General features: G+C 38.2%; 1 protein-coding gene across 23 annotated transcripts in view; it reads right to left on the bottom strand.

Moving 5' to 3' along the window:
- LRRFIP2 (LRR binding FLII interacting protein 2) overlaps positions 1 to 17,957 on the bottom strand; it is a 55,422-nt gene extending 37,465 nt beyond the window's left edge. For 20 of the 23 annotated variants that reach the window (XM_015618656.2, XM_015618655.2, XM_015618659.2 and 17 more), the window contains exons 1-2: positions 9,096 to 9,200; positions 574 to 660 (exon numbers count right to left, since the gene is read on the bottom strand). In XM_015618656.2, the coding sequence (XP_015474142.1) occupies positions 574 to 660; positions 9,096 to 9,185 (177 nt within the window). In that variant the 5' untranslated portion in view covers positions 9,186 to 9,200. Of the gene's footprint in view, positions 1 to 573; positions 661 to 9,095; positions 9,201 to 17,412; positions 17,742 to 17,780 lie in introns of those variants that run through there. The other 3 variants (XM_015618652.3, XM_015618650.3, XM_015618666.3) reach the window with 3 other exon arrangements.
- Between the last annotated feature and the right edge of the window lie 3,596 nt (positions 17,958 to 21,553).

Raw genomic sequence — 21,553 nt, 5'->3', positions numbered from 1 at the left:
TTTACAACTCAGATAGCTCTACATTAATTACCATGTAATCTTCAGAATAATAGCAGGTATCTACAGCAGTTCAAAAACTGAAACTGTGTCACAATAAGAACCATATAAAATTGAGGCAAAAAATGTTTTGCATATTTTGCTTATTACCACAGAAAAAAAAAACCCATAGCAACCAAGTATAAGCATTACATGGATTTGAGTATAATCATGATAAGTAATAAATTCTCAATGCTTGACATGCAAAATCTGAATTAAATGCAAAAACTATGGACTAATCAGACTGCTGAAAACATAGTTTCTAGAATTTTTCTCAATAAATGCCAACTTTTTAGGAGAAATGTGTGGAGCAACACACAGCTGTATGTGTAAGTATTACCCCATTTTAATAATTTTTCAAAATAAAAATGTATTAGTATTTAATGTGAATCCTTTCAGTATAATCCAATTCTAAGGCTGAAAATACTTGCACAAAACTGAATTACACTAAAAGACGAAACCTTATGGAAAGGCAGAAATAAAGTACATTATGAATTTTTGTAAAGGTTTGCCATAATTCCTGGTGAGTTACATTACCTCTTTTTGCTGTCGCTCCAGTTCTCTCATACGTATATCTCTTGCTTCTGCTCGAGCTGCCCGTTTTGCTGCAAGTCTGGCTTCTGCCTACAAGCAGATGGAAAATAAAGTTTAAAAAAAGTTTTTTGAATAATGGTTCAAGTACTCAATCTCTTCACAAGTACACATTAAGATTTTAACATCATAATACAGAAGAAATAAAGAATGAAATTTCAAAAAGAGTATGTACCTAACTCTTTAAAGATAGCATTGCTCGTTGAAAGAATTAGATGTTCATTAAAAAAGTCATAGAATGGCTTGGGTGTGAAGGGATCGTAAAGATCATCTACTCCAACACCCAGATCAGGTGCTGTCAACTAAACCAGGTCACTCAGTGCCCCATCCAATCCGGCTTTGAACAGTTACAGGTATGGGACATCCACAGTTTCTCTAGCCAACCTGTTCCACTGCCTCAACACTCCCCTAGTAACAATTTCCTCCTAACATCTAATCCAAACCTACTCTCTTTTTGTTTAAAACCATACATTCCCCTATGTCCTAACACCATCTGCCTGTGTAAAAAAGTCACTGGAAGGTCACAGTGAGGTTCCCCAAATCCTTCTCTTCTCCAGACCAAACAACGCCAACTCTCTCAGCCTCTCTTCATAGGTGAGGTGCTCCAGTCCTCCGAGCAAATCTGAGTTGATTGTGGCCATCAACAAGTTCTTCTCCCAGTCTAGACTCCCATCTGAGATTGCCCTGAGTGACGTGCAGTACGACGCACTTGGACTTGCTGAACTTCAGTAGGTTCTCATGGGCCCAAGTTTGTCCAGGTGGCTCTGGATAGCATCCCATCCTCCTGTTGTGCCAACTGAACCTCTCTGCTTCACAGATCTGCAAACTTGATGAGGGTACACTCAATCACACTAACAGTGTCATCGATAAAGGTATTCAAAAGCCCTGGGAATATGAGGGAATATATTTTGCCTCAATATTTGGAATATTTTAAAAAAATGTGGAATATTTTAATATAGCTAAAGTTTGAGAAAAGCACAAGCTCAGTATTTTTCATGTCTGAATAATGAGTTGACAAAAATTCTCTCAAATTCTTTAAATATTAAACCACTGAAGTCAGTTTTCCACTAAAGATTGTCCATGTAAAGTTAATTAAAATTCAGAACTCCTAACAACCAATCAATTATAGAAGTTACTAAAATGTAAAATCCAATGGAGTTTAACTTTTGATTAAGGATAGATAGGGCTTTCCCTGCTTTTTCCACTGTCACAGCAAATGTTTTGGTAAAACACTGGAAACCTATAAAACTATTTTACTGTGCTTCAGGAAAACAAAATAGGTATATAACTTGGGAGTTTAACTTCAAATTGTGATTCAAGTACAGGCACAAAAATATCTTAAAAAGTAATGGCAAGAAAGAAGGCAGATTCACTATAGCTTTATTACTCAAAATAGTTTGTCTTAACTCCAAATGACTCATGAAGACTATTTTTTCTGTATTTTGCACATGCAGATAAAACAATTCCAAGGTTGTGTCAACACTCCTGACCGCCATAATATAATCTTTTTTTAATGCAGCATAAAGCTACCCTTCTTTCTACCTGACAACACACAAGTGAAGCAAGGAAATTGCCATGCAGAAGGTAGTACTTCCATTTCTAGCCCATTATTGCTCAGTCACATATACACTATCACATAGACAGGTATGCAGGACAGAAAGAAAAAGGACTCAAAGAGTTGATATGTTTGGGTTTAGTTTTGTCTATAAAACAGCAGATAGATGCATTTGGCCTTCATGCTCTAGCAAAGCTTTACTGTTAAAAGACACAAAGTTAATTGGTTTACTGATTCATGGTAAAAATCAATTCACATTTCACCACTCTCTCCTAGTCCTACACCCAGAAACCTAACTTCAAATTTCTACAGTAAAAGGGAAGATCTTTTTCTTCTAATTTACTAAACCCTTGGCAAAACACAAGTGAATTCACAAATATTTGTCAAAAAATGGGTGCCTGAAACTGAAGAAAAAGAAAATCTTATCTTTTTAGAGATTTTTTTAGGGTAGAAATTGCTTAATATTAAATTAATTTTTAACCTGAGCAACTAGATTCCTCTAAAAAGCACACAATCACAAAAAAACTTGGCAAGTTAACTAAAAGGACAGTTCCCAGGCTTCCTTCACCATACCTCAGAGCAAGAGACAAATTACAGTACCATTAGAAAGGCCATAATACCAAGTAATTCTTAATGCTCAATAGATCTATTCGCACACAGGTCTCATGCTATTGATGTAGCAGTCACACAAGTCTTCATAGCTATGTTATTGAAATTCAAAATTAACAATAATAGAGAAACAACCGCAATTCAAAAGGACATGGTTTTCCTCCTGGGTACTGCTATTTACTCTGTTGCCCTACTGGAAAAGCCCATAAAAGTTGTGAAACAAATTACCACCAACAAATCCTTAACAAAAAAATTTCATCAGCTACATGAAATCTTTAAATACCTGCTAAGGAAAATGTAGAGCCACAATAACTTTGGATAAAGTCTGGACTATAGAAGCAGCACAGAAACACTAAACTACTGGTTTTAATTTTTTTGAATAAAAAAACTGAAGTAAAAATTCAACTATGTATTGTCCAAGATCTAACAACTCTGACACTACTTCAGAAGCTTCCTAAGGGAACTTTCAACTGATAAAAATAAATGGGATAGCTGAATTTTATTGAAGTCTTTAACTGCAAATAAGATGTGAGATATTTAAACCTGGTACACTTACGAAGGTGGCTTAAATGGAAAGAATGTTACAGAATCTAGAGAGCAAACAGTCATTAAATAAAGAGGGCATTTATTCAGAGAATTGATCAAAAAAGGACATAGAAGACTACAGAGGAGATCCTTGTAATGAAAGAAATTGTGTAGGAAAACAACACAGAGGTCCTTGAGACTTTGTGGGTAAGAAAAAAAGGACTAATTAATAAATTATTAATTTATAACTAAATCTCCGAATTCTCTTTTGTATATGAACACATTCACACTATTCATATTTACCTTCTATTCTAGGACAAATTTGTGTTTTTAAGCCAACCTTGTACTTCTTTGGGTATTAGCTCTGGTCTAAGTAACGAAACAAAGCAATCTGTACACCACTGAGTTCTGAAATTTCTCATTTCAAAATAGATACCAAAAACCATTACATGAATGAAAAAAAAGAGCAGTGTTCCCTTGTACCTGCATAAAAAAACGTATCATTCTATAAGATTATTATCCTGGCTGTTTTCAAGCAGTTAAGCAGTACCTCACAGCACTATTCACTTTGATTGGTCTATTTTATTGTACATGTTTAGTAAATACAGAAGTACCAAGACAATGTTCTCCTTTCAGAAGGTAACACAGTCAGTTTCCTGATTGTCACCTAAAAACCAATTATTATAAGCTGCTTACAGTCAGTTAGAAAGTCATCCCTACATCTTCAATTTTCTCATCTTTGTATTTAAATACATATTCTACCATAATCTTTTGAAAACTTTTATCTCAATTTTCAAAGATAACACTTAGTTCTTCAGGTAAATCAAAGGTATTTTTGACAGGAAAGAAAAAAGAAAGAAGATGAGACTAACTTGAATGCCTTTGTAAACATTGAGTCTGGAGTCCCTCCTTTCTAATGTACTTTTCTTAATCTCTTCATAGTAACAACCATGTTTTTTCCCGGGTAAGCAGTATGATATTAAAACAGAATTGATATGGTAGAGGCTTCCCTCCACGTTTAGCATGGACAAGCATAACATCTATCTCCAAAGTGTAGATAGGCATCTTCTTCCTTCCATTTCTTGCAAGAAGGAATTCACTAGAAAGCACCAGTATTTTATTTTTCATTTTTGTACTCTGGAGAAGGTGATTCTTTAACTAGCTCAGATTCAGCATAAAAGCTTCATAAGATTAAAATTATAGGCTATCCTAAAATATTATTCACCTTTGAAAAAATTAGAATTATTTTGCCATGATTGGCCGATGTATACATATAACATAGAACTCGTTTCTCTCTGCGAAGGGACATGCAGTCCTGCAGTTTCCAACGCAGAAGGCCCGGTTAAGGAGCATTTTACTTCTCCCACCAGATGGCACTGGTGAGGGCACCGACTGCCCCCACGGCGGCACCCTCCGCTCCCTGTCTGCCAGGGGTGCATGGAATGGCACTGGGACACCCTGCCAGCTCTGCCTAGGCATCACGACATTTTAAAAATGTTCACCGTAACTCTTAAAAGACAACTACGTACAGCAACTTCATTTCTCACTTTCTCATGAAGAAAACAAAGGATTCTGTGCCCATGGCAGGTGGGTTGGAATTAGATGATCTGTAAGGTCTCTTTCAATCTAAACCATTCTGTGATTCCATCTGCTGCTCAGAAGCATTCTGTAGTCTCATTTCCATGTATTCTGCCCTTATCTCTATACTGTTTCACAAAATCAAGGCAAAACCATCATGTATGTACCAAAAGTATTTCTTACGGCTCCTCAGAAATCTCTTTTCCACTTACTTCTGATGTCTCTGCCCTAGTTGCCTACAAACAACAAAATCTTATGTTTTAACATGACTTAAATGTTTAAGAGTCTTTATTTCTGATGTCTCGTTCTTCTTCCATTTATTGTACAGATTTATATATATATATTATAAAATTTATAGAATGTCTTAATATCCCATAAAATAGCCTTAACCACTATTAAAAACAAAAGCAAACAAGACAATTGAAAAATATTTAGTGACCTCTTACTAAAACAAAATAAAAAAATCACCTAGCATCTACAAAGACAATACCCATAAAGATGGAATTCTTTGGGACTTTGCTTGTTTTCTTAACAGAAGCTGAACCTACATAAAAAGAAAAACATGTACTAAACTTTAAATAGATTCGTATGACAAAGACTGTTGTTAAAAAAACTGTTTCTGAATTCATTATATAGCCCTTGAACATTTAAAAATATTCAACTCACCTTTTCCTACCATGGAAATCCAGTAACATTACATCTTTATCAAAGTAAGAACAACTGCACTCTAAATTAAGCAACTACAAATTTAGATTTTTCAATTTTAAATCAAAATGAATCTTTATTCTCTCCCATGAGAAAACACCTTAAGAGTTTGCTCTTGCTATGTAGTGAAAATTGTCATGACAACGATTCCTGAAGAAAACCCCACCAAAACAAAACACAGAGACTACATTCTACAAGGCAAATCCAGTGAACACTGTTTCAATGCTGCTTGTTCACAAGCTCTAGTTCTCTGTCATCTACTTACACAACCGTGATGAATGGAGGAGTTGTTGATGGTAACACCCAAAAAAAGGCTATGAATGATAAATCTTGATTGTACCCCCAAAGTCCTCTTTGGCATGTTGAGGATAGTGAGATGACACCTGTCAGACCCTTTGACTCTGCCAAGATATTCATTGTACCGAAGCACGAACCACAGGGATTGCAAGAACACCAGAGTGACTGAAACCTCCGTTCTCACATAATCAGACTGGTTTTGGAGAAAGAGGTTTCATATAATTCTAAAAGATGGTGATGACAGGGGATGACTGCTAAATATTTAAAATAAGTGATTTGTCTGCAAACTACAAAGACAAGTGAAGCAGTGATGCAGAAATCAGCCAAAGTCTGTCCACAAAAAAATTTAATAAGCAGAGAATTCCCACAAAAAACGCATAGGGAAAACATCTTGAGATCATATCAGCCATATTCAATGTACACTGTAACATAGCCTTGAGAATATGAACCTCAATTTTCATTTATCTAGTTACATGGGAATCTTTTTTGTTTAACAAATGAGAATATAATGTTGCCAGAAGCCTGAATTTACACCAGGCAATCATTATCCGTACTTAGGGAAGCTCAAACTTTTCACAAGATGTACTAAACTGTCTTCTACACCAGATAACTTATTCTTTGCCAAAATGAGAAAGCTAGCAGTTTCAAAATCCATTACAAAAGCTAGAGAAAGAACCAAAAGGTCATATAAAGGAACTACATATTTACAGGAGATAGACTTTTTTTTTTTTTAAGAGATAAGCTGACTTCAAATTAACCTTGCTATAATTAGAATACACTCACCACGACTCCATTTTAATGTAGCTGGGTGCTTTTACACCCACAGTTCTTTTATTTCCTTGCAGGGAACACATGGATAATACATCTACACCTGCTCCTGCCGCTTCTGAAAAAAGCATGATAAACTGTTTTACCAAGATAAGACTTCCAAACTGATCAACTGCAAGTTACATCATTTCAGACACTGTGAAATAGGGAGAGTGCACTGCTTCCAGGAAAGGATGCACAGATGGATCCCAGTCCCTGGATATGTACATGACCTTTACTCTTCCTAAGTTCCACTGAGCAAGGAAATTCAATGCCAGGAAAAATAATACACCATAGTATAAAAAGTAGGTCCCTAAGAAAAAGGTTTAGTAACACAAAATTCTTGAAATAAGGCAGAAATTCACTCCAGTGTTGATGTTTTAGCCTATTTGCATGTGACACAGAGACACTGTAAAAATGCTTGTCTCAATGCATAATCCCACACCCAAGGAAAAGATGTGGAAAAGCTCTCTACATAAGCACAAGAAATGAAGGGGATGGGACAGCCAACAGAAGAAAACTTTCTGATGCAGAGGAAAGATGGAAAAAAAATTGAAGAAATATCAAAGAGGAAGAAAACTGACCAGGCACCTCAGATCCTACAATAGTGCCTTTATTGTCCATGAAATATTTTCATATAAAATGACATCAGATTCAAGACATCAGATTCAACCAGCACAGAAAAATGACTATATGGAAATTAACTTAGTGGATCAGTGCCAAATTCCTTAAACCAAAATTTCCTAGAAAGCAATGTTTACTGGTACTAAAAGGATGACACCTTTTTTTTTGACACATGCCATAGAACAAGGAAATCACAATTTTGTCAAATTAGAAGTGGTAACAAAGAATAAGAAGTGCGCTTTCTGAAATGTGAACTTTTAGAGAAAAACCACCCTGAAATGTCATGCACTACATTAGAGTCACTTCACTACAGTTCTTTGTATTACAAATTCCAATACTTCCTAGTGCAATTTTGTGAGTGCTTGTAATCCCAGAGCACTTTTATGCATTTATGATCACCACACAGATCATTCTGGGTGCAGCCTTCTGCTTCAACATATTCTATTTACCATCTCGTAACACCTAGAACACCTTCAGGGAAGATTTTCCACAGGAGACGTGGATTACAGGACTCAATTCAATTGTAGTAAGTAATGTCTTCTAAAAAGATGGAATGTGAAAGAACAAAGCCCAACAGTAACTTTAAGTAAGATAATATGTATTACATCTTGCTATTGAGATCCTTTTCTAGATTAAACAACAAGCTGATGTTATGGAAGCATGCCTATACTCAAAGATATTTAAGGCCATATTCTTTCTTTTTTTATTCACTGTTCTCCCAAAAAAATGAGAGATGGAACTTGATGAGTGAGGTCATGCATGATCCAGAGTCCCACACAGACCTTGGCTGATAGAGTGAGACTTGTATTAGAATTAGAAGGTGACTGTGAGTATGACTTTCTGAGAAGCTACTGACTCAATTTTTTTTTTTTTTACTGAGAAAGTATATCTTTAACCTACAGTCTATGACAGATAGACTTGAAAACACCTAAAGAAGCTTTCTCTTCAGAGACCTATCACCTACCTATTTTGTCTTACATGCACAAATACAGACAACTATTACATCATATCAGAAGATCTCCATTTTGCACTCATTTATGACTAAGGCAAGCAGCTTTGTAGATAATGTAGGCCCAAAGAACCTGGATCCACTTGCATACAAACAGTATTAAGGTTTTTGTTCCCTAGTCACAGCATTTCCACCCATAAAAGCTCTGGTCTAAACAGACATCTCTAAGACTTTAAATTCCAGCTGCCTATATCCAGTGGGACAAAATTCCCTTTTGTATCGACTTCTTGTTAATTGCACTTTTCACTGGTTATATCCAGCCCTCTTTTTTTTTTTTTTTAGATGGTGAAATTCCTGGTACAGTGTACATATTAGGCTTATGTGACTTTTCACAGTTGAAATAGATTCTATTACAAATATATCTTAATAATGACTGCTACACATTCAACACCAATACACAATACTTACCATCTTAAAAATACTACACACTGTAATATCATAAACATTTATGTTTCTTTAGTTTTGCACTTGAGATAGCACCTGGATTTTTCATTTATCTTTAAGCATGAAAGTATCTGTAGAAATAGCTGCTAGGCTTAAGTGTAAATCTATGAAATTACACTAGTCATACATTTAATATCTCACTATGTTGACACTGAAGTGATTTTTTGATCAATAATTCTCTTAGCTTATATTAATTGTCATATTTTTGGCTAATTACACTTTCTAATGCACATCTTAAAAAAATTAACTCTTTTCAGATAGTGAGAATACTTTCATCCCTGTTTCTGAATTCAAGACACTTTAAAATTAGCAAACCTCTCTGGCAATGTTGCTTAAAGCTTCATCTTCTGCAGAAAACCTGTCTTTCACAGGAGTTCTCTTCCGTCCTGATCCAGGAGTTCCCATTTTTATTCTCTGAATCTGTATTTGAAAACACAGACAGGACAAAGTTCAATTTTAATTAAGATCTGGAATTAAAAACAAACAACCAACCTACACTGCAAAATGTCCTAAGTTTTCCAATTTTTAGCTACATAATACCCAAGTAATCCCCATACAATTGGCATGTAATGGCAAAACTTTATCACAAAAGCTTGCGGCAGCTTTACAGAACACCATTGCCTCCTTCAAGGCGCACATTTAGAATTTTTCTTCTGAACAGAACCCATGAGTTTACCTACAACTTCAAAGTCAGGCGCAACTGTAAACTGCTCCTTGCTCAAAAAACACACCTCTGTTGTCTGACAATTTATGCAACTCCTAAAAAGATATATCCTTTTAAGTTACGGATGGGAAAAAAAAACCCTACAGACAACAATGTGCTCGAGAATTAAATTTACATCATCCTTAGAGCTCTCCTCAAAACAGAAAAGACTCAGCAGACAAATTTTACTAAGCATCCAAGTAGGTAGATGTGGCTTATTTACATTTTAACGCAGCTGTTCTCATGCAGTTGCAACTGAACTGCTGTCTTCTAAAGCAAAAGTTTAACTGTAACAGAAATAAAGACATCTTTACACAAAAAACCCACTCTTTTGCCTAAACAGATTCTCAAATTGGGAAATTAAGAGAGTAACATATTACCATCATATACCCAGAATACATAAGAGACCCTTCTACTTTTCATCCAGAAACCTCTCATGAACTGCAAGCATATAAAAATGACCAACAAATCAAAACACACCCCATACAGCCTCAATCAAAAAAATGTTACATTAAAAAAAAAAACTTCAAAAAGCACAACTATATTAGTTTTTTTTTTCCAAATATCCTAAAGAAATCCTACTTCCAGACATCCAGGTTCTCCCAAATGTCAGACTAGAATTTGGTGGTAGTCCAGCTATTTAACAAGGTAAGTAGTCTACACAGAGTTTGAGGAAACACCTTAGTTATAATAAAAATTTCTATTTGCAGGAAGAAGATATCTAAAAGGTAACTACTACTGGCTATCCTTTTGAAACTGAACTGGCACAAGAACTACCTTTCTTACTGGATCTAACTAGCAAGGACTCAGTAACCGATTATAATTTAGTCAAAGGGAAAGGAGGAAAAAACCCAAGGTGATGGGTATTTTTGTACAAGCAGAGGTTTTTACTTTATTACTTTTACACAGCAATCACCAAGCCAAAATATCCTGGAATATTTTCTGGCACTCAAAGGCAACAAACAGAATCACAGGACTTTTTTTTTTCTCTTATGTCTTCTACACCTTTTCACCACCCTTCCCTTAATAACTTTGTAACACTACCCCTTTCTTTTCCTTGCAAGCAAGATTTTATACTCTGCTTCAAATTTTACAGGTATTTTACTATTCTTCATCTGCTCAGTATTGTCACTGCTAATACATTTAGTAGGAGTCTGTATTTTTAGTCTTAAAAAAAAGCAAGTGAATGTCTTGTACTCAGGCAAATTTAGATAAATATATGCATAAGCAGTTTGGAGATCTCCATGGCAAAGGTTTAATCTCGGAGCTAGAGGTTGCTGTCCACATTCTGAAGGTCTCAAAAACTCTGCAGCTTTTTGCAGTAATTCTTATTGCCTGACTTCAAATATTAAAAGCAGATAGGGCCCAAACTAGTAGTTACAGTAACACAAAATAATATTACCCCTACTACAGAAGGCTTTAATGAAGTTATACACTAGCCACAAGAAAAATCATGAAATGTTTATTATAATAAATGGGTTTATGTAAGAACAGAAATCCAATTTATCTACTAAAAAAAAGTCACTAAACATGAAATTATTATTATTTTGACACATTAAAGGCCGTATTTCTTTTAAAAGTATTTACCTCACAAGTAAAAACTGAAGAATAACTGCACATATCATAGACTTGAACCGCATTTGCTGACATCCTTTAAACAACGTGCAATTTCTAAGAGACAACAAACTTTGGTTTGTTAACTCAGTGAAATGCCCTTAGCTGGCAGACTGATATGGGGAATGTAATGGGTTATAGCTAAAATATAGCTAATTTTAGTAAAACTATCTTCAGTTTACAGGAAGTACTAATTTACAGAGTAGTGATTTCCTAAAAATTAGATGCTGATGCTTCAGATGAGGAAAACACACTTTATCTCAGTCACTATGGAGGAAGGCAAGTGTGGCATCCCTGTCAGCCATCTGCCATGCTTCTCACCCAGAACGAGCACAGAACTTGTGACTGAGCCCAAACACAAGAGTGAACAGGACAGAAGACCCAGAAGAGGTAGACATAAATGTTGCCTTTTTCTGAAAGTAGGAATTAAGAAAGTTAAAAGTCAGCTGAAGCCAAAACTGGCAAAGGCTAGTAAAGACAAAGGCTACTAAGGACATTGGGAACACAACACAGACTAAGAAAACTGTAGGGCCACTGTTCAGTGACATGGGTGAGAGTGGTGGGTGCTTGCCAAGCCCCACCCTTGGCCAAATGGTCTGGATAATAACAAATGTGAAGATGGGAATCTTTGTATGTGTGAACCAAATCAGCAAAATTGTCTGACAGGGTATGGGCCCAAAACTGGTCATGTTGAAGAGCAAGAGGATCATTGGTTACATTAAACAGAAACAAGGAAATTAGAAGCACTTGTTTGACATAAAGGAGTCCTCTTGAAAATAAAACGAAAATCAAATTGAAAGTCTGTACAGTGACAGTAGCAGTGACTTTGGAGAGATAACAACATCAGTTAAACTCTGGTTTGATGCTGTCAGAAGTGATTGCACTGACTTCATGATATCTGTCCAGGCTAAACCAATACAGCATCTCTCCTAGTGGAGGGAAGATCCTGCACTCCAGCTAGCAGGTGGTCAGTACAGGGAGGGTCAGTACACACCTGAAGGGTGTGAGTGTGAGCTTGCTAGGTATACTCTCACTGGCACATGCATTAGGAGATAGCACAGCACATATTAGAGAACAGCACAGATACACACAAATCTAGAGTGTCCACATCTCCAGCAGACGTCATGTGCAAGGAGGGGATTCTGGAGTTGAAGAACAGAACAGTTAAACACCAGCTTAGAAAGGCTGTGAAATGTCCATCCCTGAAGATAAGTAAAAACTTAACTAGACAAGGCTCTTAAAAATCTTTTCTAACTGACAATACTTTAGGCAAAGGATGATCTCCAAAGAATCCTTCTAAAATATATATATATATATGGTTCTATACTTATTATTGTTCTCAACTTTGAAACTAAACCTCAATATAAGCTTTCTTTAATTAGATGTTTTAATATTTCTTCAAGGGTCTTGTCACCATTTCTTCCATTCCATTTAACTTTTAATGAGGCTGATATATGTCAGAGTATTTAATTTCTTGTTATAAAGTTAAGTACCACAGAAACCTAGACATATTGCTAATATGCTAATTAGTCTAATACTATGAATATCATTATGCTACTTCTCAGGAAAATACAAGATATCAATACTTCACATGCATGCAGAAATACATCCAAGATGTTTCACTTCAATAACTTTCTGACTACACAAAAAGTTATTTTGCTGCATGGGATAAAGAATTTTGCTGCTGCATGGGATAAAGAATTTAATACGCACTGTCACACTAGACTTTTCATGAAAAATAACTAACAAGAACACCAAAACACAATCAAAGAACAGTTTACTACTGTCTTTTACGGTTTAGAAAAATTAATACAAAAGGAAAGAACACTATAATATCTACTGCATTTACAGTTGAAAATTCCTGAGTCACGTCTCTATTACATGCCTAATTCTATAAGCATGGTTACACATTGTATTACACAACTGATGAACTGACATCCTGCTGTATTTCATTCCAAAACACTGAAGTGTCTGAAGTCCCCAAACAAACCAGAAGACCTGTTACGAAATCCTTCAAATGCCCTCTCATTTGTCTCCATTTCAGGCATATATACATTTTATCTCTTCCACAAGTCTTTGCTCTCTAGTCTTCTTCATATTACCTTCTGACTTTCTTTTTTGCTTCCTAGAAAAAAGCCTGATTTGTCTTACAGAAAAAAAAAGTGAGCTACACTATGAGTTCAGGCCTTCAATGGCACCACCTGTTCTAAACGCCTGGGTGTACGCCAGCATACTTGGCATTACACACATAGGATCCAGATACCTTAGTGTGAACAGGCTATAAATAACAGACCAAAACTCCCCTTTTCTCTTTCAAGCAAGACTACAAGATCACTAAATTTCACCTGTGAAGACATCATCTCTGTATAATTGATTTAACAACAGAGAAGAACAGCACTGCTCTAGAACTAATGTCTTTTAGAAACTTAATCTGAAAGCAAAAGTATTAGTACTGTAACGGTTGCATTCATAAATGAGAAGAACCATAATAATATTGGAAACCACAATCTTGTTTGCTTGATCTTCAGTGCTTTGTCTAAACAAGCTTCAAAGGAGTCAAAGCAAATAGACATAGAAAAATTAAAAATTATGCAAGACAGAAACATGAGTCTTCCTCAAAAGAAAGACCCCATACAAGGGCACTCTCTTTGCAATTAATATGTTTGCTCATGGGTCCAAAACCACCTATGCAAGAAAAAGGGCTGCATGATCATGGGGTGACCATGACCAAACAAAGGGGCATGCAGGAAGAGAGAGAAATAGATTAGGTTTTAATGCACTGAGAAAGAAATACACTGAGTTCTAATGCAATAATTTTAAGGACTCATTTGGAATTTTCATTTAGAATAATCTTGTTCAGAATATTAACTAAAACAAGAACTATTGCCAAAAAAGAGCTGCTACTAGGAGGTAAAGAGCTTAACATTAAAGGGAAAACGCAAAGACTGAGAAAAGTATATAATTACAATCTGCCAAAAGATTACACTGCTTACCACTATATTGGAGGCAAAGTTATTTCAGCTGATGAATAGTGTTTCTGTTTTAAGAAGCTGGTCATCTCTAATCATGGCCCACTTTAAAAACTGTTAGCACAAAGTTTCTGCTCTGAGTGGACAAGTTTATGCCAGCTTTTTCAGGAAAAAAAGTTACTCTTTAGACAACTGAACAATCCAACACCTTAATGCAGTATATTTTCAGTTTACTTGCCATTTTAAAATCTGAGAAATACAATTTCCTATGAGTTCATGGTATTTAGCAATAGAAATACAATTCCTCAGAGGAGTTGAAATCCCTCAGTCTGCTGGTGTTACTAAGTTAGAGACCACCAGAAAGTTCCCAGTTAAGACAATCAAAAACACATTATGCAGCTTGCAAGAGTCTGCAAGTGCCTGACGAATCCATGAAGAGTAACAGTGCCCAGCTAGCATTGGCACACATGAAGAACTGCAAGACAGTCAATGCACTAAAGGCATCCTACAGCCCTGTAGAACTATGAGACATCTCCAGACGCACCAAGCTATCTTTGCTGACCTTCACCAGTCTTCACAAATTACCAAAATTCCAAAACAATGTCTTGCAATTTCAAGTGGTGACGACTTGTTTTATGAAGTATGAGTTCTCTGCCAGTCAGCTGCCAACAGCTGCAACTGGAGATACGACTGCTGCACAAAGCACATTACATACATGATATTATCATCAGTTACACGCAGCATCTGGGAAAGCTCTTATAATGGTGACTCACCAGAGGATCTCTCAGGGCACAATATAAAGCACGTATAACTTTCAGAGAAGCAGCGTAACACAGATTGGCTTCTCTAGAATCAGTGCTACTATAAATGCTGATGATCCAGGAATAAACTAAGAATTCAAATGGAACTTTAAAACATAAGGGGATGACAGTACTAAAATGAGCACTATAAAAAATTATGAAAATGCATAATAAAAAAAAAAACATAAGGATCTTCCAGAACTGTTTATTCTAAAATGAAACAACCAACCATCATTTTTATACTGCCAGATTTTTCAAAAGGAGTATCCTTTTGTCAGTTTGCAAAAGAATGATTCATTGCTCATTAAAAAACCAAATTCTGCTGCTATATTGAGGCTCCACTTTTTTTAATGACATGGAGAGCCCCATGGTAACAACCCACATTCTGTAACAAGCTGCAACTATTTAAAATATTTTTCCCTCACCAATTTAATATACTCCTACACTCTTTCCTACTCGTGCTACAGTTACAGTACAATGAAGAAAAGCTACTGCAGCAAGGGACAGAAATTGTTCTGGGTATCCCTTAGAAGAAACAGCAGTTGGAGAAAACTATCAGCTGACATCATTCCTGCTGACTAGTACTCTGCTGTGGTAGTGAAGTCAGTAGGCTTAGAAACACTTATGTCCACCTGCCCTTTCCTTAGTAAATAACCCTTTCACCTCTTCCCTTAAAGCAGATCTAACACTGCTAGCTTGGCTCAAGGAAATGGGAACTTTAACATCACCTTCACAGGCAGACAGTGTTACTTACATAAACTATTTTACAGGGCACACAGTGCATAAACAAACTGTCCCTTACCTACAATAACATGTTACCTAGTTTCCAGATATTAAGATAATAAAATCAAATTACTTTCTTAGAAAGCAGTTCTAATAATTTTTTGTAATGCTACTGGGCTGCACTAAGTCCTTACTCTCACCACTCATCTTCATATTAGTATCTTATAAACAACAACACAGTGTCAAATCTATTACTTATTTCTAATCCCCTGCTTCCATTACATACCAGAGTTATTCAATTATATATGATACTGATCTAGGTTTCTTTGGTATGTCCACATGCCAACTTGTGTGCTATGTGAAAATCTAGACCTTAATAAGCTCTAGAGATCCCCCTATACAGAGCCTAAACGGCACTTTCAGAAAGTTTGCGTGTATTATAGCACTGTGCCATCTTCTGAGAGAATGAGACTTAAAAAAAACTTCCTCTGGAGTCAATTCACAAGAAATACTGGTGTTTAGGTCAACAAGCTACACCTGACACATTTCACACAACTGTCTTGTATTTACAAGTTTCTAGCTACAGTCAAGATTTCAGTTCAGGTAAGACTAATTTCACAGTAAGCTAAATACCTCCAAACCCAAGAAACAGGAAACAAAATGATGTCATATACGTCAAACTATTTTATACTGCTAAAGTATCTTTTATCTATTCTTACATCATCACTAAGCAATTACATTAACCAAGGAAGCAGATGTATATTAAGAGGGTAACTGTTTCTGGACCGCAAGTAAACATTTAGTTACATCACTTCACAATCAAGAAAAAATGAACGTTTAGAGAGCCCAGAAAAACATTGATTTAATATTGCACTTTTTAACAAATCTCCCTCCTCACATCTCCAAAGATGTTTCACCCTAATAAAGATACTTTTAAGAGAGAAAATTGATCCTAGACCTTCCTCTTTTCAAGAAAAAAAATGTCTGTATGTCTCTCTAAAATGAAAAAATCACCGAGTACATCATATAAGTCAACACAGTATTACATCTAGAAAATAATTTTATTATCACTAAAATACATAACACTGCCTTTCAAAGAGTCATGCTAGGATTCAAGCTGCAAATCAATTAAAACACATGGAGCAGATCACAGTCCAGAGCTCTTTTCGGGCTCCTTCCAAACTCATGAATGTGCTCATCTCTCTTATCTTCAATGAAGTCTTTACATTTATAGCAACAGGGTATACTAAAAATAAAACAGCGTGCTCCAAAATAAATAAAAAACCCCAAACGACTAATCATCAGCGAGAGTGACCGACTCCAAAAGGCAGCTCGCTGCAGAGGGGGCACGCCCTATTGCTCCGGGAACAGCGAAGCCGTGGTAACGTGCTCCGAGGAAGCAGGACAGAGAAAGGCACCGAAATACATACAGCTGTGATTTCAGCACATTTTTCTTTTTCCCTCATGCCGCCGTTTTCACTCAGCCCCCGCGGGGCACACGGCAGCTTCTCGCGGGTGAGGAGGTGGGATCGCGCCGGGCGAGCGGGAGCAGCCCGCCGGAAGAGCTCGGGCCAGGCCGGGCTCTGCTTCCCCTGGTCCGCCCGCACCGAGCCTGACCGCGGCCACACGGAAGGGGCCGCACACCGCCGCCCCAAGCTTCTCCTTCTGCTCGCCAACCTGACCAACGAGTTCCGGCTGAGCCGCTCCTCCAAACCTGAAGAACCGGGTTCCCGCCCCGCTTCGTCGCCCGAGTTTTGTGTCTGTGACACCCTTCCTCCTCCCGGCCCTCGCCCTTACCCTGCCTGGGCCCCAGGGAGCCTTACCTGCGGGCCAGCCTGCCGCAGCACCGGGACGCCTCAGGAGGGAGGGGGGGAATTGTTTCACTCTTCCCTCCACCGCTTCCAGGGGTGCGAGCGGCTCGTGGATCCCGGAATCACTTCAGGCTCCTTCCTTCCCTCACTCCCTACGCCCCGAGATAGGGGAACAGTGGCAAAAGCCGCCCCCAGGCAACCAGAGTGCCCGTCAAACACGGACCGTCCACGGGCCGCGGCAAGGGAACTGCTACCTCACTTAACCCTCTCCACCGTCCCCTCCCACCCGTCCCCCACGAGGGGTTGGGGGAACCGGAGCTGCCGGCAGACAAGCCGCTCCGCTCCAGGCCGCCCTCCTCTTCCCCGCCCCGCGCTCTTGCCTCCTCCCCTTCAGCGCCGGGCGCTTACGGCCACATCGGGAACTCGAGTGATAGACTGCGGTAAATTTCAAACCGCCTGCAGGGCCCTGCGGAAGGAAAAAGGGGCCGGCACTAAGCAGAGGAAGAGAGAACGAACGCCCGACAGCCGAAGCGCAGGAGGAACCGCAACCCACGCTGGCACCGACAGCCACCACACTTGGCCGGCCCCCACGCAGGCCAGGGGCGAAGCGCGCAGGCGCCGCGGAGGAGAGGGCGGCACGCCCGCGTGCGCAGAGCGGGCTCGGCTGCGGGCACCGCGGTGGGCGGTGCCGGGCGGTGCCGGGCGGTGCCGAGCACGGCTCGGCCTCGCTCCGCTGGCATGGTACTGCTCGCTTCCTCGGCGGCTGATGGGCTGCTGAAGCTCCGGGCCGGCAGGACTGCGCCCTGTGGCAGCCTTTCAGCTCGGGGAAGGCGAGGAGGCGATCCGAAGGAGCAGCGCCCTCATGTAGCCCCGCTTCTCTTTCCCTCAGCAGGCAGCGAGGGGCGGGGGGGAGGGGGGATCGTTTTCTATAGTGTGTCGTACTGCAGTGCGCGCTCTCCGCCTCGCCCCCCTTATCGTCGGGCAGGCCGGCTGCTCAGTGCTGTGGTGCGTAGAGGTAGGTCTGATACCAGCTGTTTTGTGCTTCATTCCCGGGATTAGCTAGGGTTTGTTTTTATTGATCGGCCTTCCCCAGGGAACGGCCGTGCGAGGGCTTCCGGGAGACCGCGGCCGCCTGGAAGAGCAGCAGCACGACTCGCCTGCATCAGCCGCGGCCGGGCCTGGGCCGTGCTCGTTCGTGTGCCCAGCTCAAGAGCCTTTCGGAAGATTTACGTGGATGGGTGCCAGACGAGGTTTATGGGTAAAAATCGTGTGCAGACATTGGCACCTTACCTTAGACTGGCCTAAACACGACTAGACTCATGTAGTATCAAAATGTAAATACAAGCAGCCATCATAATCCCTAAGGATAAAATACAGGGAAAAAACCAAATTACTATATCATTTTATATATTGCGGTTTATACACAAACAGTCATGAAACTTAGTGAGATTCTGCTGTGAGATAGGCTTGAGATCACACTGGTAGTTATTTGCTTTCCAACACCTCTGAAGTTAAGTGCAGGGTGTCTCTAAGAGTGTAGAGATAATTAGAGGAGATGGCATTTTCTATGTTGGAAATCACATGGAAATGAAAAAGTACTGTTAAATGACAAGGTTGTGGTAAGACTCAAAAACACGCACGAGACAGATTTCAAATGTCTTACTAAAACAAGCTCAAGTGGATGTGCATAAAGAAAAAGAGATATGCAAGTGATTTAGATCTATTAAAATGGATGTGTAATGTATTCCTTGTGTTTCATTAGTATTTTATAATTTTCTGTGTGAGAAACCTTACACTCTTTCAGTTTCTTTCCTCAGCTGATCATACCATATAGCATCACCATGCTTATTTTTAGCATCACATTAATTTCTGTAGTAATAAGGGATGATCTCACTGGAGGGAGGTGAAGTAGAAAGTTTCTCATAGGACATCTATAGGAAAGACCAAAAAAAGTACTGGCTTAAAACCTTCCTTTTGATTTGACATTTATTCTTCCAGAAGGACTTGCCTGCTGATTTTCTGGGCTTTATGGAGAATCATCATTAAAAACATCTTGGGCTGTTTTGGTTTGCCCTAGCTGGTGGGAGGAATCTTTTATTCATTCTTGAGTAGAGGGTTGGTGTATAACTTTCTGAAATGTGACGTGTCCCAGGTCTGTATGGGATCTCTATTAATGTATTGCTGTTGAAGAGGATATTTTTTCAATTACTTGTACATTTTTCTACGATGAAGTGTTGATATGTTCATACTGCTAGTCTTTTGATGTCATAGACTGCACATTTTTCTTTAATGATTCAGTAAAATGCATGTCTCCTTGAAAGCAGGCATGTGTTTTTGTCACTTGAAAGAGCAATTGTTTACTTGACTGAAAAGCAGTGTACAGTACAGCTAAAACAGGCAGTGGTACAGGATGGCACAATAGCAATTCTGAGTTCAGCATTGTTAATGAATAGCTGAACAGCCAGGTTATATACAGTTTGATTAGAAACCTTCAATTAGAAGCCAGAAAATGAGTTATATTAGAGCTTCTGCTATGAAATGACTGCACTTACAAAATGAACAATAATTTGAGTGTCTTGTTTAAGTTATTACTGAAGCTATTATAAAGCTTGCTCTATTAATAATAAGTGACAGCTAAAAATAAGAAAATGAATGAAGCATCGCTAGATCTGCCTTCGAATATTTTTTCCCTTCACTGTTTTCTACTGTATATATTTTATACAGTAGGTTAGTATAGATCCCTTATCATATGTAATTGAACTTGCTGATTTGCTCTCTCCCTTTCCTCTAGAACTCTAAAACTGTTTTGGTCAATTAAGGAGTTCCATGGGTGGACTCTTAGTTCTTTTCAGAGTAATTGTCACCTGAGAAATTATTTCCAGTATGAATCTGCAAATCAGTTAAATGGAATACTTCGAACAATGTCAACTTCCTACACTAATGTGTGTACAGTTTTAAAGAGATTTTGTCATTGTAACAACTTCTACGAGAGAAAAAATACAATGCAATGTATTCTATGTGCAGTCTTTGCAATGTTTTCTATGTGCAGTTCTGAATATCTCTTTTTTTGTCCAACACTTTAGCATTTCTAATCTTACCATTCATCTTTTGTTTTATGATTATTGCACTTTCTGATTAAGAATATAATAGTGTTAGCATCCCACATGTAGGATTATAGCATAACTTAATTCCTGATGTCATTCCTGTATTTTCCCTCCTGTGTCCTCTCTATTCTTCTCTCTCTCTCCCTCTCATCCCTTTCACCCTCCCTTTGTGGAAAGAATAACTTCCAGGTGTTAATTTAACTGGTAGATTGGTTTAGTGATGAAGACTCCTTGATTTAAGAGCATTTTAAGAAGTTCTGACAACCTCATCAAATTGTTTCTGTCATTTCCATTTTGTGTTCTTCCTTTCTAGTAGTTTCCCCCTCCTCAGTTCAGATACTGTCACTCAGCAATTCATTTGACACAATTGAACATACTTTCTTTTTATTTTTTCCTCCCCCAGCTGTAGCAGATCCTCTTTTGGAGATTCCCAGTATTGTTCCTAATTGCTTGTTTGCCCCTCCCCACAAAAAGGGTGTCATAATATTCCCTTGTGACAGGTAGAAAATAAGCTTTTTGTGTCTACACTACAAAATAAATGTAAACCACTTTTGTAATGTAGGGATCTAGTCTTGCTTTTTTATTTGTTTTGCTTTTCAAAACAATTATTGGATGTGCTTACAGGAGTTTCTGCCAGGCCTTTTCAGTCTTGTCCCCTGCCACCTTTTTTTAAGACTTAAATTTCTATTAAAGGTACATTTCAGTCATCACATATAGCCACAATTTCATATTAAGTAAGTGTTTTCAGTCTCAGCATTGATATGGTTTTTAAAATTCCAAGAAGAGAAGAAGCCCAAAAGATGCCTTTTGTATGTTATCTTCTCTCTGCCATTTTTTAAACTCAAAAATTGTTAGAATATATCTACAAAATCTTTCAAATCTTTCATAGAATTTGTTGGAGTATGGAGCAACTATACATAGACTTTCTCTGTATGGTTTTTGCATATATATAACATTCACCAAAAAAACAAGGAACAAGTGGAAAAAAAACCAATCTTTCAAAATTCTGGACTGTTTTTTGTGGACATATGCACATTTAACAGCTGTTC

This window comes from Parus major, chromosome 2 (genome assembly GCF_001522545.3).
Source record: "Parus major isolate Abel chromosome 2, Parus_major1.1, whole genome shotgun sequence".
In the NCBI taxonomy this organism is placed as follows: domain Eukaryota; kingdom Metazoa; phylum Chordata; class Aves; order Passeriformes; family Paridae; genus Parus; species Parus major.
Note: the sequence above shows the minus strand (reverse complement) of the source record. Positions and strands in the feature narration are given on the sequence as shown.